General features: G+C 40.3%; 1 protein-coding gene and 1 long non-coding RNA gene across 3 annotated transcripts in view; one reads left to right on the forward strand and one right to left on the reverse strand.

Annotated features, from left to right (window-relative positions):
* LOC123981432 overlaps nt 1-20,000 on the reverse strand; it is a 52,095-nt gene that overhangs the window by 4,896 nt on the left and 27,199 nt on the right. The window lies entirely within an intron of this gene.
* Nucleotides 38-20,000, forward strand: part of LOC123981429 (long-chain fatty acid transport protein 6) — a 65,160-nt gene continuing 45,197 nt past the window's right edge. For both annotated transcript variants that reach the window (XM_046066238.1, XM_046066239.1), the window contains exons 1-3: nt 38-569; nt 2,947-3,150; nt 7,950-8,108. In XM_046066238.1, the coding sequence (XP_045922194.1) occupies nt 92-569; nt 2,947-3,150; nt 7,950-8,108 (841 nt within the window). In that variant the 5' untranslated portion in view covers nt 38-91. The remainder of the gene's footprint in view (nt 570-2,946; nt 3,151-7,949; nt 8,109-20,000) is intronic.

Genomic DNA, 20,000 nt, shown 5'->3' on the forward strand with positions numbered 1-20,000 from the left:
GGGGGGGGGGGGGGGGGGGTTGTCTACAGGTTTCAATAAAGCGTGTGCGATTGCAGTGAAAAGTTTTGTAGCAGTCTTGGCGGAGGTAAAGATGTTAACTCTGGTGTTTACCAGCGTTTTAGCAGGACTACTGGCTCTGCTTCTCTGCCAAAGAATGACTTATCGCTTCTTCTGGGTGGATTTGATGTATTACTTGAAACTTCGGAGGTACGGAAAGGCATTGCAGGCTCGTATGCAGCAAGGAATCGTCACATACCTCGACTGTTTTCTGTACCAGGCGAGGAATAACCCGAAGAAACCCTTCATCATCTTCGAAAACCAGACTCTGACATACCAGGATGTGGACAGGAGAAGTAACCAGTTTGCGAACGCGCTCAGGACGGAGGGCTCTTTGAAACAAGGAGACATTGTTGCACTGTTGATGTTTAACGAACCAGACTTTATTTGTGTGTGGCTGGGACTGTGTAAACTGGGATGTGAAGTCGCCTTTCTTAACGTCAACATCAAACCCAAATCTCTGCTTCACTGCATTCAGAGTTGTGGGGCCGGGACCCTTGTTGTTGGCGCAGGTATTGCACGTTTTTTACGTTTGGAAAATGACCTTAGTAACTGAGCTAAAGTATGTCAGTCCTCATAGCGTTCTGATCAGCAGGGGTTGTAGCAAATTCTGTGGTCTGGTTGCTGCCACACGGACCACCGGTAGCTACCACAATCTCTGAGGGAAGTAATTTATCGATTTTATAGTCGACATTTTAGTAGAAATGTAATACTACTTAATTAGGGAAGGTGTTATAAATTTTGTCTTTTCTATCAACTTACTTAGCCATTTAACTTTTGGAAGTATTATGTAAGCTCTCAAAACCTCCAGACCTCAATTTCTTTATGTTGCATGGAGTATCTTTCCTTGAATAATGACATTTGTTCCTCCAAATGAAATTAAATAAGATCTTATCTAATTATTTGTATATTTCAGTAGGCATTTCCATTGATGAGGATACATAGATCTGGATATTCCCTCAGTATTAGATAGTAGAACTGTACCATTCAGTGAAAGATCCCTCATCCACCACATGTTGGAACCTTTTCGTTATTTGTTTACTCATAGGGCTGAAGTTTAGGTAATTGCAAAGATTTTAGTTCTTATCACACCCAGGTATGTAACTGAGTTCTAGTAGCCTAATAAACAGATTTGTTCAAATTTATTCTTAAGCCTGAGATAGTAGAAAATTCCTCAACACATCTAATTGCTTTGATCCATTCCTCTCTATTGGACATAATAAATGTATCATCTGCCAGTTGAGATCATTTAAATTATTTAAGGTCACTTTAGGCTTACTTTGGAACCATAGACTGTATAAAACCTTGAAAATCACCTTTGTTAATGTGTATAGCCACAATTTGTGTGACAAGGAACAGAGCGAGGCCTTCCCTCAGAGACTGTGGTAGCGACCGGTGGTCCGTGTGGCAGCCTGGCAGCAAGGCAGCGACCATTGGTCGGTGTGGCAGCAACCAGACCACAGAATTGGCAGCAACCCCCTCTCGGTCTGATCGACTTGGACCACAAAACCTTTCTAGGGCATTTAAAATCCTCACACACTTTAATAAAAAACCACTCCCAATGGCCAGATCCTGAGTTTACTGTGGCCAGCCTAAGGCACACTTGTGCAAAACTCATGCTGTCTGCTCAGCATCTTGATACGCCACACCTGTGAGGTGGTGGATGGATTGTGAACAATATTTGAGAGAAATGGGCTTTTTGTGTACATAGAGAAAGTCTTAGATCTTTGAGTTCAGCTCATGATGAATGGGGGCAAAAACAAAAGTGTTGCGTTTATAATTTTGTTCAGTGTAGATAAAACAAATAATTTTGTTGCTGCCCAATTTAGATGTAACTGCCAGCAAGTTGTTGGGACTTCTGTAGTTCTTTTCACCATGTGGGGAATATTGTAGCTAATAAATTCCCAATATCTCTGAGTCAATACAACTGCGAGGTTGATGTTTACATTGTTTTCCCCAGTTTGACATAAGAGTTCCCATAAACAATTGTACAGCTCAACACCAAATCAACATTCTATCCAACCCTGTTGGACCATAGCTGATAAAATTAGGATTAAACGTGAGAACTGATGTGAACCCCTACATTTTTTGACTAAACTTTTTACTATTATCTGCTTCTGCTTAACCATGACCAGTTTATATTACAGTATAAACCTGTACCAGTTTTCACTTCCTAATTTCAGAATCAGAAATACTTCATTGATTCTCAAAGGGAAATTTGTCTCGTTAGTTGCTCCTGTAACAAGACATTAAAGAAATATAATAGAAAAATATATATGAATAGAAATATAACAAATGAAATATTGGTGTGTAGAATTATGTACAGTACAGAATAAACCAGAATATTGCACATTAATCAATTATTGTCAGGATATTGAACGCCGAGTCTTTAGTAACATGAGTGAAACCCGTTCAGTGAGTTATCTGGAGATTGCAGCTGTTGTAACATTACGATCAGTACTTTAAGTTGGGTCCTGCTGATGGAAGTTTACTAACATGTGAAATGCTATCAGCTGTACTGAGTTGACAAGTAGCATGTATGCACCATTCCATGACTTCTTTCCCATTAAAAAACACACCCACTTATTAGAATTGTATGCTGCCCTGAATCACAAAGATATGATTATAGTGATTCTTTTACCAGAATCCTTTCAATGTCATGGTCTGTAAATGATCATGGGGTGTGTTTCATTGATTGTAACATGCATACAAAATCACATCTGTGTGTAGGGGAGGACAACCAGGAACACCCTATAGTATAATTTACTAATTTATTTATATAATTTACCATAGAGTGGAATGAATAGCTCTTAGTACATGTTTGTTTACCGGCTTTGGCTCTGTGTGATTAAGCAGTAGTGTGATAACCCATTGTGTCTGTTTGTCCAGATTTCGTGTGTATGGTGGAAGAAGTGCTGCCTGATCTGAAGAGGGACAACATGGCTATGTGGGTGGTGGATTACACATCACCCTCCAAGGATTTTAGCAGTTTATTAGATAAATTGGAACACATGTCTGGAGAAACCTTAAGTGACCTTCCTAAAGTTCACTTCATGTCAAACTTTCTCTTCATTTTTACTTCAGGCACCACAGGTACTGCATGTGCATTGTATTCTAATGTTATTACATAACCTACAACTGGCGAGCCACCTCCACTGCACAAAATCACATATAAACTACTGGTAGCACTTTATAATAACTACACACTATAAAGCATTAGTTAAGTATTAGTAAATATGGAATTCATCATTTATAAAGCATTGTTCATACATTAATACACATTAGTAAATGTAAATGTAAATGCTCCGTACTTGTATAGCGCCTTTCTAGTCTTTTCGACCACTCAAAGCGCTTTTACACTACATCTGCATTCACCAGTCACACACATTCATACACTGAGCCTAAGTGCTCAAACGGAAACTAACATTCACACTCACTCATACACTGGCGGAATAGCCGCCAGGGGCAATTCGGGGTTCAGTATCTTGCCCAAGGACACTTCGACGGCCAACCCGCTCTACCTCCTGAGCCACAGCCGCCCTTAGTAAGTCATGCATACAGTTATAAATGTTTTATTCTTTTTTATCTACACACTATGAAGCAGTTAAGTATTAGTACATTTTTAATTCAACATTTATAAACTATTCTTACGTTAATACACATTAATAAGTAATTTATAAGCATAGTTAGTGTGCTTAATAATTGTATTTTCATACTTTACAAATGATCGGTTCATGATCGGTATCTGTAAATGAAGTATTATTTTAATGACAAACCATTTATATGAGTTGTTAATGGTTAATAAGATAATTTTTTTTATACTTTCCCGAGAAAGAATATAAACAATCTCAGCATAACACATAAATCTACCAGTGGCAAAGCCCAAAGAATGCTACTGATGAATTCCGTATTTACTAATACTTAACTAATGCTTTATAGTGTGTAGTTATTTAGTAGAGACATTCTTGGAATGATAAAAAACAGTGGAGAAGGTGCTACTTGGATCTGACAATAATAAAACACAAAGCAGGACTACTACCACTACTATAAGGGAGAGGAATCTCTAACAAAATCCAGGCACACTGCTTCTTAAGTAAAACATTTTATTAAAAGCCAGACCATTGCATCATTATGGCCTTGAAGCTCTTCTGTCTGAATTTGAGGTGGATGAGGTCAACTTGCTAGTTGTTCATCACAGTATAAAACATGTCATTCCCTGCCAGTATTTGGCGCTATAACAATGACTATCTATTGGCATGTAGATGTTTTCAAGCGGGGACTCTTAGCAAACATGTAAAGTTTGGTACAGATCTAAACATGTACACTGTTTCATGGTGGTACATCAAATTCAACCCCACGCTACAGACACGGCATTCAGTGAAGGTTCACAGTTAGCACAACTTTTGACCACGAAGGCCACGTTTTACCTACGAAATGTATGAGGCAAATGTATCATCCCAAGTAGGAGTACAACAACTAAGCAACGTAGTCGACGAAAATCGATAATTAACTTCGTTGCCAACAAATTTAATAATCCATTCGTTGATGATGTCATCGGGCCGTCACGATACCGTCAGCTTAATGGAGTAAAGTGATGTGAACAGTAAAGTTACTAAAACAACACAACATCAGTTCTTCAGTAACACCTTCACAACCTAAAACCTCCAAAGTGTGGGAACATTTAACTCTTCACTCAGTAAAAAAGGTTGTTAACTGCAGCAAAGCTGAGGTTTCCTGGAAGCACCGGAGCATCTGAAGAGGAGGCACATAACGTTGCTCTGTGGATGACGAAGACTCGTCTCGGTAAGCTAGTTAGCGAGCTAGCTTCACGTTAAAGGCGTGTTACTTCACGTTATAAGCTGTAAGGTTTTCTATATAGTTTCACTTGGTCGATTTTGATTGATTTGTAATGGCGCTGAGAGTAGCACATAATGATACACAATGGCCACATTCACATTCCAGATGTGCCCTGACTTTACAATCACAAATGATGCATCGCTCATGGTGACGTTCCCAGCTGGAGAACGTGTTCCTGCCGAGTGCACAAGATTAGACAACACTGGACAATTTCATACTTTCTAAAGAAGAGAAAACAGTTCTCCTACCTATGTGGAGGCAGCGGGTAATCCGCCCCAAACTCCCTTAAAAATTCACTTTTGTGAGTTGTTGATATATAAGTGTTGTGAAACGCTGTCTCCTACAAAATCGTTATTATTGATCCCCTTTTGTAAATTCGGCAAACGTAATGCATGACGTTATTCCTTTCTTTGTATGTAGTGTCAGTTTGTCCTGGTGTGCTGCAGTACTGGCGTGTAAACTGCTCCGTCACTAAACAGCAGATCAGCTGCTTAGATCAGAACTTGATTTCAGTGGAACTTTCTTTTGCTGCAGCAGAAATGTTCATCAAAAGATGTATTTTTGAAAGCAGTATTTATTATATTTCGCGACTGTTAATTAGCACATGCCTAAAACAACCTCAAGTTTAATTTAAAAGCTGATCGCTAAATAAGACGCATTGTGCCTATTATTCGTTTCAATAATTGATAGATTAAGCGACTATCAAAACAGTCGTTAGTTGCAGCCCTAATCCCAAAACACACGAAAAAGCCTCTTGGGCCCATACTCTAAACCAGCAGGAAGTCAGCCATTTTTAATTGAAAGTGCAATTTATTTTTCACCATTCATATGCTTTGCACTTTAATGAACTCAACCTAGAGAATTCATTCATTAACTTCAAATTTTTATTTTTGCTGAGCAGTCTAAAGACATTGATGATGAAATGGTTTGCTAACTGTGAGTTTCTGTTGAAGGGTGTCCTTGATGTGTGGCAAACAGGAAGTTGTTACTTCACTGTACATGCTCACATCTGTACCAAACCATTCTTGATAAGACTCCCGCCCTGAAACCATCTACATGCCAATATTCAGTCATAGACAAAGCACCACCTACTGGCAACAGGAAATGACTTTGGCAACTTTTATACTTAGATGTACTACTCCTGGTAGGGTGATCACATCCACTTTAAATATATATGATATTCTATAATATTTATAAGTGAGTTAGAATGGTCAGCATCCATTGAATAAACTCCGAATTGACTTGGGTTCTGTCCAATCACAAAAAAGAAGTGTTATCCTATCCTTTCACTAATCCAATCCATGTTTTGACCCTCAGTTCCACCATAGTATGATAGTATGGATGATGTAGTCTTGTTAGGGTTCAAACGGCGTAGCGGTAGAACCCTTCTATGTTTGTCAGTTTTAGTTATTATTATTTGTTGTCTGCCGTGCCGGCTCAAATTCCCGTGAGCTGGAATGAGCTAGAAACATGAAACTTGGGGGAATAACAGGAAATGGTGTGCATGAGCTTCCATTGAAATATGTATTCAATCGGCCACATGGTGGTGCTGTAAATGCGGCTTAAAAATGCAAACTTTGAAAGGCCACGCCCCTCACGCCGTAAGTCCGTTCGACTTGAAATTTATCACACAGGTGCAGCTCAATGTGCTCTACAAAAAGCCTCAAGGACCATTAATTTTCCGCCATTTTGAATTTTTTGAAAAACACATTGTTGACATCTCCTAGACGGTAGCTCCAATTGCCACCAAATTTTCAGTGATCAAGTCTATTAAAAGTTGAATAAAGCATGTCGATATCTTACTTTTCAAGATATGGACAAATGAACTTCAAAGGGGCATGGCATTGGACATAAATGAACACAAATCAGCAACTGTCAGGTCAATCATCACTAAACTCACAGGATATGTTCAGATAGGTGCCCCAGATATACCTGAAGGGGGGTGCTACAAGCGCAAGAAAGGTGCTTAGCATCACATAAATTACACTATAAATCACATATTCATTCTCCAATCATCACAAATCTCTCAGGATATGTCCTCATAAGTAACTGACACATGCCCTGAAAGTTTCAATCAAATTGAACACCGGGGGGGCGCTATAAATGCAAACAAACTGCAGGGGATAAAACGCAAATCAGGCTACGAAATACAAATTGTTTTTCCAATCAACACAAATCTTCCAGGATATGTCTACATAAGCACCTCACACATACACTGCAAGTCTCATTCAAATCGACCACTAGGAGGCTCTTTAAATGCACAATAACTGGATGTGGAATGAAACAAATCAAGCTATAGATCAGAAAATGCTTGTCCAGTTGTTGCAAAACTTGCAGAATGTGTTTCGTAACAATGTTGAACCATGTGTGTGTGATGTCTAATTGTTTTATTATTATGATCAAATGTTAGTAAGACCTGTAGGCTTTGTGGGCCCATGAGGCCTGCCTTCAACGAGTGACACACATCTGTCACCACTGTGACAGTGTAAGACAAACACACCATTATTTACACATTTTGTTAAATTGTATTATGTTCAATGCTATGTCACTATGACATAACATTGAACACATTTACTGACATGTAAATATGATTTTTAGATCACCCCTACACACACATACACACATAGAGACACACTAATGTATCTTAAAAAAGCATTTAAATGCTGAATAAAAGCTCATATACACATATTCACATACTGGTATGTTTATATCTTAATGTTCCATTTGAACCCAGGATATGTTAGAACTAACCCAGACTCTGGGGTGATTTGTGTTGTTTAACTAGTTTGTATCACATTTTGAATGCACTGGCTTAAAAGAGCTCTGAGATACAGACAGAAATGTCAAAAATGTGACAACCATCACCAGTCTCCTCTACATTATCTCAAGACTGGTATGAAATGTGGTAAGAGTGATTAAAATAAAATGCTCAGGTTAAAAGGTCATAGGGACGCCCACTAGATGGAACTTTAACTATTTCCTGAAAAAATACAACAGGTACTATTTCTGCAGTTACTGGTGCCATTCTCTTCCAGGTGTCTCCAAGGCAGCCCGCGTTGGTCATTTGAAAGCCATTTTGAGTATGGCCTTCTTTCAAATGTGTGGAGCCACATCTGATGACATCATCTACATCACACTTCCTCTTTACCACATGTCTGCTTCCTTGTTAGGGATCGGAGGATGCATACACCTTGGTAAGAACTGCTGATTAACTCTATGTAGAATTTTTTTTCAAGGGCACTCACTTACCCCTAGTGTACACCAGGGGTACTGTGTTCCACATATAGACAGAAAACAGAGCAGCAATTGGGCCAGGCAAAGCAGAGGGACCATCAATATTTATTGAAAATTGCCATGAAATTATAGGTGGAGTTTGGGCTGGGCGGTACATCGGTATTAATGAGGTATACCGATATAATTTCAAAAGAGATATACAATCAGACAATACTGTTTATACCGATATAGTTTGATGTTTGTAATAAGTTGGAGAATGAAGTATAATTAAAATGGTGAAATAAGAAACAAGCTACTACAAATAGTAAAAACATGCCCGCTAACACCGACCCCCACCCCCCAGCCCACTTAAAAGAAAATATCAATATATTTTTTATATCAGTATTCAGCCTAAAAGTACTGAGATATGACTTTTTGATCCATATCGCCCAGCCCTAGGTGGAGTAAGCAATTCCAGAGAAATCCAATACCTTGACAAATACCATAATGTAGAGGGAATGACACAGCAAGTAATGTAACTAACGTTAGCTAATTTGCGGGTTAGCAAACTGCTACAGTTGCTGCTGTGAAGTTAGGATGAAGCTAACATGCAGAGATGGACGAGACGGTCCCTGAGCCAGCACAGAGAGTGATACAGTACTCACAGCTCTCCTACTGCTACAGCTAACATCACAACAACAACATGTCTTGGTTTCCCTACCAGTCAGTCAGAACTGAAGAAGTCCCTTGGATGAGGGACGAAACGTCTTCCAGTATCTTCAACCAATTCCAGTTGCCCTTGACTTTAACCTTCGTTGGATAACATGTCTTGGTGAACTAGAAAGTGAGCTGAATGTCTGTGGGCAAGTCATTTAATGTTACTGACACACACATAATGGCTGGAATAGGGTTGTGTGGCTTTGTGCGGGCCACTTTGTTTGATTCCCTGAATACAAACAGTGGAGAGATAGCGGACCGTGAGGAGATATTCACTAAATTCACAAAGAAGCTAAAACAGGAGAAATATGATCTCTTTTCCTGGTTCCTGTCAGAACACGTGCTGCAGCATTCTGGATCAGCTGAAGAGTCTTAATGGACTTTTTCGAGCAGCCTGATAATAAGGAATTGCAGAAATCCAGCCTAGAAGTAACAAATGCATGGACTAGTTTTTCTGCATCATTTTTAGACAGGATGTTCCTGATTTTCGCAATATTACGTAGGTGAAAAATGTCCTGATCAAAGATAACTCCAAGATTCCTCACAGTGGTGCTGGAGGCCAGGGCGATGCCATCAAGGGAAACTATATCTTTAGATAATGCGTCACGGAGGTGCTTAGGCCCCAGAACAATAACTTTTTTAGTTTTATCTGAGTTTAACATTGGAAAATTACAGGTCATCTAGGGTTTAACATCCTGAAGGCACATTTGAAGTTTAGCTAACTGATGAGTTTCATTTGGTTTGATCGATAGATATAACTGAGTATCCTCTGCATAACTATGAAAGCTTATGGAATATTTCCTGATAATATTGCCTAAAGGAAGCATATATAAAGTGAAGAGGATTGGTCCAAGGACAGATCCTTGAGGAACTCCATGACTAACTTTGGCATGCATGGAGGACTCATCGTTAACATGTACAAACTGAAATCGATCTGATAAATAGGACTTAAACCAGCTTAGAGCGGTTCCTTTAATGCCAATGAAATGTTCCAGTCTCTGCAATATGATCTGATTGTCAATGGTATCAAATGCAGCACTAAGATCTAATAAAACCAGTACAGAGACAAGTCCTTTGTCTGATGCAATTAGGAGGTCGTTAGTAATTTTCACAAGTGCTGTCTCTGTGCTATGATGAGCTCTAAATCCTGACTGAAAATCCTCAAATAAACTATTGCTCTGTAGAATGTCACACAGCTGTTTAGCAACTGCTTTCTCCAGGACCTTAGAGAGAAATGGAAGGTTAGATATAGGTCTATAGTTGGCTAAAACATCCGGATCAAGTTTGGGCTTTTTCATAAGAGGTTTAATTACAGCTACTTTAAAGTACTGTGGTACATTGAAATAAATATAAGAATTTAGGGAGAATATTCATCTTAATTGTATTGATCCTCCCTCCTAAGGAGAGAGGCAGAGGGTCCCAGCGCTCCAGGCCTTAAAAAGATCCTTGTGGTTACGTGTGACCCATATACCCAAATATTAAATTTTTTTAGGACTAAATTTAAAAGGGATTGACCCAAAATATGATCTGTCTACAGGAGAGAAGGGCATAAGTTCACTTTTCTGAAAGTTAACTTTATAACCAGATATTCTTCCGAACTTTGTGAGTAGAATAGATAATTCAGGAAGACTTGAGAGGGGGTCAGATATAAATAATAACATGTCATCCGCATAAAGTGACACTTTATGCTCCGAACCCGCCCGGTGTATCCCTTTAATGGTGGGGTACTGCTTCAGGGCTAATGCTAATGGTTCAAGTGCAACGGCAAACAAAAGTGGCGAAAGAGGACACCCCTGCCTCGTACCCCGCCTCAGCTCAAAGTAGGAGGATAAGTTATTGTTGGTGCGTACCGCAGCCACTGGGAGCGTGTATAGGAGTCTGATCCAGGAAATGAATTTAGGGCCGAAATTAAACGCTTCTAATGTCTTGAAAAGATAGTCCCACTCCACCCTATCAACCGCTTTTTCAGCGTCGAGTGACAGCATCACCTCGATATTTCCAGGATTGGGCGGAGTCGAACAATAAAGGATATTAAGTAGACGCCTGATATTGAAAAATGAATAACGATTTTTTATAAATCCTGTCTGGTCAGACGAAATAATAGAGGGGATAATGTTCTCAAGACGACGCGGCAAAATCTTGGCAAGAATCTTTGCATCTGTATTCAGCAATGAAATAGGGCGGTATGAACTGCAATTAAGGGGATTTTTATCTTTTTTAAGTAATAAAGAAACGACTGCTTGATGCATGGTTGGGGGCAAAGAATTGGTGACTAAAGATTCTTCAAATACTAACAATAACAAAGGAGATAACTGGTCAGAGAACTTTTTGAAAAATTCGGTTGAGAAGCCATCTGGCCCTGGGGATTTGCCACTTTGCATGGCACCGATTGCTGACACTATCTCCTTAACTGAGAAAACCCTTTCCAGTTCAGCCAAGAATTCTACACCTACAGAAGGCATTGTCAGGGATTTAAAAAAGTCATCTAGGACAGCAGGGTTGGTGGGCCCATCTGAAGTATATAATTACTGGTAGAATTTCTTGAAACAAGAATTGATTTTCTCATTGTCAGTGCATTTTAAACCACATTCATCGTTAATTTCAGGGATGGTTTGATTAGCAGTTCTTTGGCGCAGCTGGTGAGCAAGTGCACGGCCAGACTTTTCCCCATTTTCATAATGACCATGTCTTGATTTGGAAATAAGGTATTCAGCATGTCGGGTGGACAGGAGATCTCTGTCTGTAATGACAAGCGCTTCTTAACTACATCTGCTGATGGGGAGTGGCTATGCAGCCTGTCTAACTCTAATATCTCATCTGCTAATTTTTTAATACGCTCAGTGCTAGCCCTTTTTTTATTTGCACAGTATGAAATAATTTGACTTTGACTTTGACCCTTAAATATGCCTTTAGCGACTCCCAAACAGTAGATGGCGACATCCCTGGGGTTTGATTGATGTCGAGAAACATTTTAATTTCAGACGATATGAACTTAGTGAAGTCAACTTCTGACAGCAGCAGATGGTTAAACCGCCATGAACGATGTGTAGATTGTGTATTAGGAATGTACATTTTCATGATTAACGGACCATGATCCGAGATGACCATAGCCCCGTAATCACATTCTTTCGTGAGATGCAGAATTCTTTTATCCAGGAAAAAGTAATCAATACGTGAATACGTCTTATGCACCGGGGAAAAGTATGAGTAAGCCCTAGAGGTGGGGTTACGAAACCGCCACACATCCGCTACACCATAGGTCTTCAGGAAGAGCTGAATAGAGTAAGCTGACTTTGTCAGGGATGCCCTCTTAGAAATGCTCCTATCTAAAAGAGGAGAGAGTACACAGTTAATGTCACTGCCAAGTATAAGATGATGTGATGACAAGTCTGGTAAGTGAGAAAAAAAATTGGTGAAGAATGTAGAGTCATCCCAGTTTGGGGCATAAACACAGGCTAAAATAACTGTGGGCGAGTATAATTTCCCTACCACAATGACATATCGCCCTGTAGAGTCAGTTTGCACATGAGATGGCGTGAACTGTACATTTTTGCTTATCATGAATGAATTCTCTTTTATTTACTTCCCTATTTTACTGTCTTCCTCCCTGCAAACTGTGCAGAGGCTGTTGTGTGCCAGGGAAGTAGAAATGAGCTTATGCAAAAATGATTTTGCTTAAGAAGAACATTGTTGTATGTTTTAATTAAATTTGTTTTGAAGATTATTCTATCAAGTTTTATGTATAACAGCAATATCTATAATGTAATATGTAATTGGTGAAAACAGTTGCGCTTAACACAGCTGCCTTACTCGAGAGACTAATATCCTTTCCGTGATTCTGCTGTCCAACCTGGAATGATGATGTTGATTAATGAGAACATTTTCATCGTTTATGTACATTTAGGACAACCGTTCAGGACAACCGATTTTAGACCATTACCATGAGACACTACTGTGAGTTCTTGCATCTTTAGGTTTGGGTTATGCTTGAGAATAACTAGTTTGTTGGTGAGATATTTTGTCCATACAGGCTTATTTATTTAAAATCTTATACCACATACATTTATATGGTGTCTCTCTGTTGGGTTTGTGATTGGTCGGTCTTTTTATCTTTCAAATACAAATTTTAAAGAAATTTCTATAAGTCTATAACTGTTATGTTAGTAATTAAAGTAGATATGAGTAGTGGATAGTAAATTAATGCTATTCTGACGTGTGTGTGTGTGTGTGTGTGTGTGTGTGTGTGTGTGTGTGTGCGTGTGCGTGCGCGTGCACATTCTTCATGCCACCGCTGCATGAGTCAGTGCCTCCACTTGTGCCACCCAAGTGAAAACAGTCACCACTGCTCACGGTGTCTGTTTGTCTCTGAAGCAGACAGAAAGAGGCATGCCGAATTAATAAAGGAGTTTCTACAGAAAAGCAAACAGAGGGAAGCAAATGCTCCACATTGCATAATCGTTTCTTTTATTTACTTTCCTCTCTCAAAAAGTGAACAACTTCAAATTTCCTCACTCTGCTGAGTGGCTCTCTCTCTCTCACACAAACACAAACACAAACACAAACACAAACACAAACACACACACACACACACACACACACACACACACACACATTACAGAGGCTTTACTCACATCTTCCAGTCACACTGTGGCGCATTCATTCCCTTTCCCTCGGGCCAGCTGTCTTTGCGTTGAAACAAGTGACAACACAGGAAGAAAACCACTATGTTTGCTGGCTTTATTGGCAGAAAATGAATGTCATGTTGCACACTGATTTGCGGTAGGAAGTATTTCTAACAACTTAAAAACAGGATGGGACAACTGACTCACCAGACACCAGATGATTTTACCTAATCCGAACAGCACTGACTGGGGTGATGCAGGAAGAGGAACAGAGGACAGGGTGGAGTGGGGGGTGGTGGTAGTGGAGAACAGAAAAGAACAATTGTGTGGTTGAAGAGAGATGCAGCATCTTATAAAGTTATTGTGCCATCACCTGTTCCGGGAACAGTCGAGCTAATCACTTAACTGTTTTATTAAGCTATTCTCAGCATCAAGCACTGCTATTGATCAATATTTTGTGTCAAGTAGTTAAGTAGAAGGTTACAATAGTGGGTCTACTTTTATTTTTGTTCACATGAAACGTTTGTACAATTAACTGTTGGCAGATAAAGATTTCTTTTCACAACTGAAGCTTTTGTTAGGTTGACTAATGTTTTTAATGTACTCACTGATCAAAGAAGCCTCTGGATGCTTGCATCTCTGTGAAGCTGTACTTTCGCACAATGGTGCTCTGAGCCAAATGCCAACATCAGCATGATAACATGCTCCCAATGATAATGCTAACACGTTGATGCATAATGTTTACCATATTCACTGCCTTAGTTTAGCCTGTTAGCTTGCAATTATTTGCTAGTTACTAAACACAAAGTACAGCCGAGGCTGAGGGGAATGTCATTAGTTTTGCAGGTATTTGGTCATTACACTTATTATATTTGTGATCACAGTTCATCCAACAAAAACAAATTTCAGTCAAACCATCCAGTAGTTTCACACAAAACCATAAATTTTAACCCACTGGTGGCGTTAGAGGAAAAGTCAAGGGATTCATTGTCTGTGGACTATGAATGTCTGTGCAAGATTACGTGGCAAAACGTCTGTAACAAACCTGACTCACTGACTCACATCTGACCAACAGGTTCACCACCTCTGGCCACCGTGGCTCAAAATACATAAGCATCTGAGGCTGGCCTCTTAAGCATGTGTTTTAAGCTTATTTCTATTGTGATCCTTTTGCTCTTGGTATGAATATTGCCATGACATATTAAAACTTCAGTCACAAGTTTTAATATTTAGTCATTTACTTTACAGAAAACGGACGTCACTGTTGTTCTAATGGAGCTGAATCACCCATCTGAACAGACAATTGTGCTCCCGCTTGGCTCATCCCCCACCCCCCCTCATGCAACGGCTGGTGATTCAGCAGAACTTAACACACATATTCATGCACAGACACACATGCCAGAGCAGATCAGTGTGAGATTATCAGGAGCATTCCACTAGTGTCAGGGACCAGACTGTCAGCCAAAAGGAAGTGGTGTTCCTCTGATTCCTAAACCACCCAGTGTCATGGAGGACCTGATGGTTAGATGAGCATGAATGAGGATGCAGACCATTTGGCTTTCCAAATTCTAAGCCTACTGGACACTGACCAGAACAGTATCAGGTAACTGAGGTCAGCATAGAGACATATCTATTTGCTTTTTATCCTTGGTTGTTTCCTGCAATTAACACTCCTTCGAAAAGACAAAATCAATACTAGAAGATAACCTGTGCTTAATTTATGACATTTTCCCCCGCAGAGCTGAGGATGTTCTTTGCTTTTACCAGCCCTAAGTGTGATTGCCATTTACTGGCTTTTGTTTATTAATGCTTTGTCTCTAAAGCCTGACATTTATCATGTGTATTGCTTGGGCACTTTTTATATGATAATAATCACCCGCCAAAGCAAATTTAAGGGTTCTCCATTAGCATTGAAGCCATTATATCTGAAGAGCTGTCACACTGTGCCATAACTATGCTACTTCATACATTCCACATGCGAGTTTGCTCTGAGTTATTTCCACATCAATTTCCACGTATAAAAATACTAACAAACTACAAATGAAATTTAGGAAATGTTAGGCTTTCCTTCAAACAATGATAGTGATCTTTCAAACATGGGGTGACAACTTTAGAATATTTAGCCTGAAGGATAATGTGGAGTAACTCCTATGCAGAGCGTTAGCTAAAAAGCTAATTTATAGAACAGTCTGGTCTGGTCCTCTGTATATCTTAATAATTCTAAAAGTACTCCCAGAACATTGAAACTGTGGGCAGTGAAGTATTAATCAGAAAATATGTGTCAGTTCTTCTCTTAATGCCAACCGTCTCGTTGATGAATGGATTTTACTCATATGTCTTTCCTTCCTTGTCCCTATTTACAGCTAGATCAGCCAGTGCCCGCTCAAGGAGAACAGAAAGAGAGGGATCTGGCGTCATCAGTCCCAGTAAGTAGATTGCCCCTCTGTTATTGTCATCTATAAATTCATCTGTCCATTCATCTATCTTTTCGTACATTTAGTACATGCATACCTTGTGCAAACACCCATTTCACTAACAAAGACCACGCCAATGTGAGGTATTAAAAGGTAGTTTATTTGGATAATGAGGAGTACTTATGATGGAGGGGTCGAGAATGGAAGGATGAAGGAGGTTGTTAAGGGTTTGGTGGCCTGACCAGTTAGGAACTTGGGGGTTGAGAGTCAGGGTGGGGGCCTGTCTAGATAAGTTGCTTGCTTATGAACCCCCTGTTGTAGAGAAAAGACAGAAATGATTGCTTTGGCAGAATTATGGATTTTAGCGTGCATGTCTTTGATGGTGGGAGTAAACTGCACACTTTACACAGAAAGGCCTGGGCTGAGCGAGGTCTGAACCCAGGACCTTTGTGCTGTAAGGCCACAGTACTGTCCACTGGGCCACTGTGCTGCCCACTGAAAGAGGTGAGAAAACAGGGTTTATGGGGGAGGGATGTGAGAACTTTAAAACAGGAGAGAAAGGGGTTAGACAGGCTCAAATACGTATGTGCATGTGATTGGATTAGAGAGGCACAGGTCCATCCAAATTTTGTCATTGTCAAAGTCATCCACCACTTACTTTTAATCACTCACTATTCCTGTTAAGTATGACATAAGTCTGTGTCATCGACCTTCGTTCGATGTCAGATGTAGTAACACTGAGGGTACTGTTTCATGTCCTGGACTTAAGTCTGGAGCATGAAATAGTGATCCCACTCTACTGGGTGAAAACAGAACGACATCACATTAGCTACTTAATAGAAAATGCATCATTGTAGCATTACTAAATAGCTCTTTTCCTCTCTGTTTCTCTGGATAAATATGGATATGGATAAATTGGCCTTCCTATAAGACTGCATCAATGGATAAATTGGAAGTGTTAGGTGTCACATCAGGTGTCGCAGCATAGAGCTTCACACCTGCCAGCTTCAGCTTCACTCAACCCTGCACTGATATGCCACACTAGACGCAACAGCTCCACATGTGCCTCTACATGTAACTGTAAATGTAAGTGTCAGAGGTCGCTCGATAGTGCAGTGCACCTGACCATTGCAGCTTCACTCAACACCACACCTGCTCCTACACCTGAGGTTACTTTTGCTTTATCAGGTGTAGTGTTGGTGTGGGGTATGTGTGCTTACACCATAAAGTGAAATGTCAGTGTGACACCTAAATGAAACAGATATCACCCACACCACATGTGCCTGACGCCTCTGTAACTATTGTAAGTCTACGGAAGTTGTAGGTGTAATGTCTGATCACAGAGGTCATGTTAGGCACTAGTGAGGGGTTTGAGGTACTAGTGTGTATGATCTTCCTGACTTCGATGCAATCGCCACAGTGTGTGTGTGTGTGTGTGTGTGTGTGTATGTGCACATTGGCATTTAGAGGGAGATGCCCCATACAAAACATCTGCTAACAGGGCAGATTTACGAGCTGGCAGGGGGGTGTTTGGGAGGATACTTTACTGTAACCTCATGTACACACACACACACACATACACAGGTCTATCCAACACTCTTCCTATTGTTGATCTGTGTGTGGTTAATTCCCATCTGGCAGTCAGCAGATCCTGCTGAACAGAATTAGTGCTGTGTCCAAGGTGATAAAAAAAAATCGTCTTGTTTTACGGTTATTTTTATTGATCAGTAATGAAATAAAAATGATTAATATTGTTACATTTAATAACTCTGCAAGCTATACTTACATATATAATATTTATATTCTTTAATCCACGTATAGCAAGGTTTTATGTCAAAATGTGTTCACCTTATTGTCTTAGATCCAAAAGAAGAACCTGGCAACGAACAAACTGAATTTGAGAAAGTATTTCATAAACGGGAGGGAGTGAGTGCTCCATTCAGAACTGCTTCCCTCATCTCTGTATTATTTGGTGTAAAACATGACAGACTGCCTCAGTTGGAAACACTTTATTTTTTTATTGTTATTGTTTAGATATCAAGACTATCCATCTAATTAGTCTGTAATTAATTTTGAGGTGTGTGTTAATCCTTCCCCACACCTCCTGCTTGGTTTGTAAACTGTGTGCTCTTTACTTGTGGCAACTTGCAAGCCATCAATGTTACATATTTTGGCCATTTGGGGCCGCCAATCTGCAAATATACCTCCCTTTATCACCCAATATATTGAAATTAGGCAGCTGGCTTTAATTAAAGAAAAAATACAAACACACACACACACACACACACACACACACGCTAAATGCTAATATGAATACACAAAAAATGCACACAGGTCAACCTGCAATTCACAATTCGCTGGAGCGATATGTGTTGAACAAGACATCAGATTGACTTGTCTGAGTGTGTTTGATGTCTCTATCAGAGCTCAGACGCTTGCCATGTGACCGCTGACCTCCAGCGCACTGAGCGACGTGCCAAAGGTCAGAGGTCACCTGAGTTTCCTGAACACAGAGACGGGTCATGTAACACATACACACACACTCACTAGTCCTCTCTCTTTTTCCCTCTCTTCGATTATTCGCTGTTGCTGTCATTTTTCCTCACTAGTAGCACAAGCATACGCACGCTGCCTCTCCTGTAATAACCCTTCAAAACAGTTTTGGGAAGTGTGTTTTTGTAGAGTTCCCCAAGTTTGCTTCTGCTTCATCCTTCCACACGTTTACAAAGGCAGAGCTGTATCTGATTCATCACGAGGAAGTCTAGATGTAGTTTGGGGAATGTCTTTCACTCCTGTTTGACAAGATTGCTGTTGAATCAAGGCCACAGCGCACATACACACACACACACACACACACAAGGGAACATTATAAGTTCGCTGACGGAAGAGTTTGCAAGTCCAGCGGGTTATTTTAGTCTGTAAGGAGGCTGTCCATGTCACATGGCGGAGCTAATGGTTTCTATTTTCGAGATACAATGCTGCTTCAGTCTTTTGGTCTCATCAGAGTAAGGAGAGAGAAAAAGAGAAGGGTGAATGCAACATATGATCAGCACATGGGGATGTCGTAATTCTGAATTCATTAGCAAGACACACTGAAGGAATCAAACTGGGGTAAGAGGGAGGGAGAACAGAGAGCCCAAAAGGAAAGAGAGAGTAAGAAGAGGAGGACGAGGAACAGAGGGAGGGAGGGAGGGAGGGAGGGAGGGAGGGAAAGAAGGACGAGAGAAAGGGAAGTCCAAAAAAAGACAGAGAGAGAGAGAGAGAGAGAGAGAGGGAGAGAGTGGAGTCAAAGAGCAGACACTACATGTGGCTGTGGAGGGAGTGATCTGGTTATGGAGGGGGACAAATTCTCAGGTAAGACAAACTCTCTGGAAACTGCCAGCCCAGATGAGCTCATGCTTCTGTTCTGAATGGAAAACAAAGTGTAGTTAAAGGTTCTTCAATCAGCTTTTTTACTGTGATCGAATGTCTATTTTGTAAGAGCCTGCCTCTGTTTTCCCCTCTACGGTATTTTCCACTCTCTCATTCTGTCCTGTTTGCTGACTGCATGTTTTCTTTGGGGTTTGGAGCTGGGAGCTCTGCAGGGTTTTTGTAGCAGCTTTAGCCGACCTGTTCTGGTTTATCTGCCTTTTATCTGTTTTGTGCCTGTTGTGTTTGACTCTGTTTCCGCCCACCATCTCCACCCATCTGCCCCATTGTTTCCACTTAAATGTTTTTGTCTTTACAGGTTGTTGCTCAGTCACCACCTCTTTTGCATTCCCGTCCCTGTCTCATGCCTGTCTTGACTTATTTTCATTTTTCACGTTAGCTTCATGAAAGAAAGACATCGATTGCAGAAGAAAACTTTCGGGATGTCTGTTTCTGTGGTGAAGTGACACAGAAACAGCACTTATTTCTCAGGCATTTCTCTCTCTCTCTCTTTTCTCCATCTGCATTCTCCCATTCTTCTTTGGTGTGAAAACAGGAAAGAGCTCTGTTTGAACAGTACTACTCTTGTCCCTTGTGGCTCTGATCCCACTTCGGCCATCAGTCAGTCCCTCCTTTAGCAGGACAGAGAAAGGCCTGCTTCAGTCCACTAGCAATAAGTAAGCTGACTTTGCAATACAAATCCTTACTTATT

The sequence above is a fragment of the Micropterus dolomieu genome, linkage group LG13, assembly GCF_021292245.1.
Source record: "Micropterus dolomieu isolate WLL.071019.BEF.003 ecotype Adirondacks linkage group LG13, ASM2129224v1, whole genome shotgun sequence".
NCBI classification, from domain to species: domain Eukaryota; kingdom Metazoa; phylum Chordata; class Actinopteri; order Centrarchiformes; family Centrarchidae; genus Micropterus; species Micropterus dolomieu.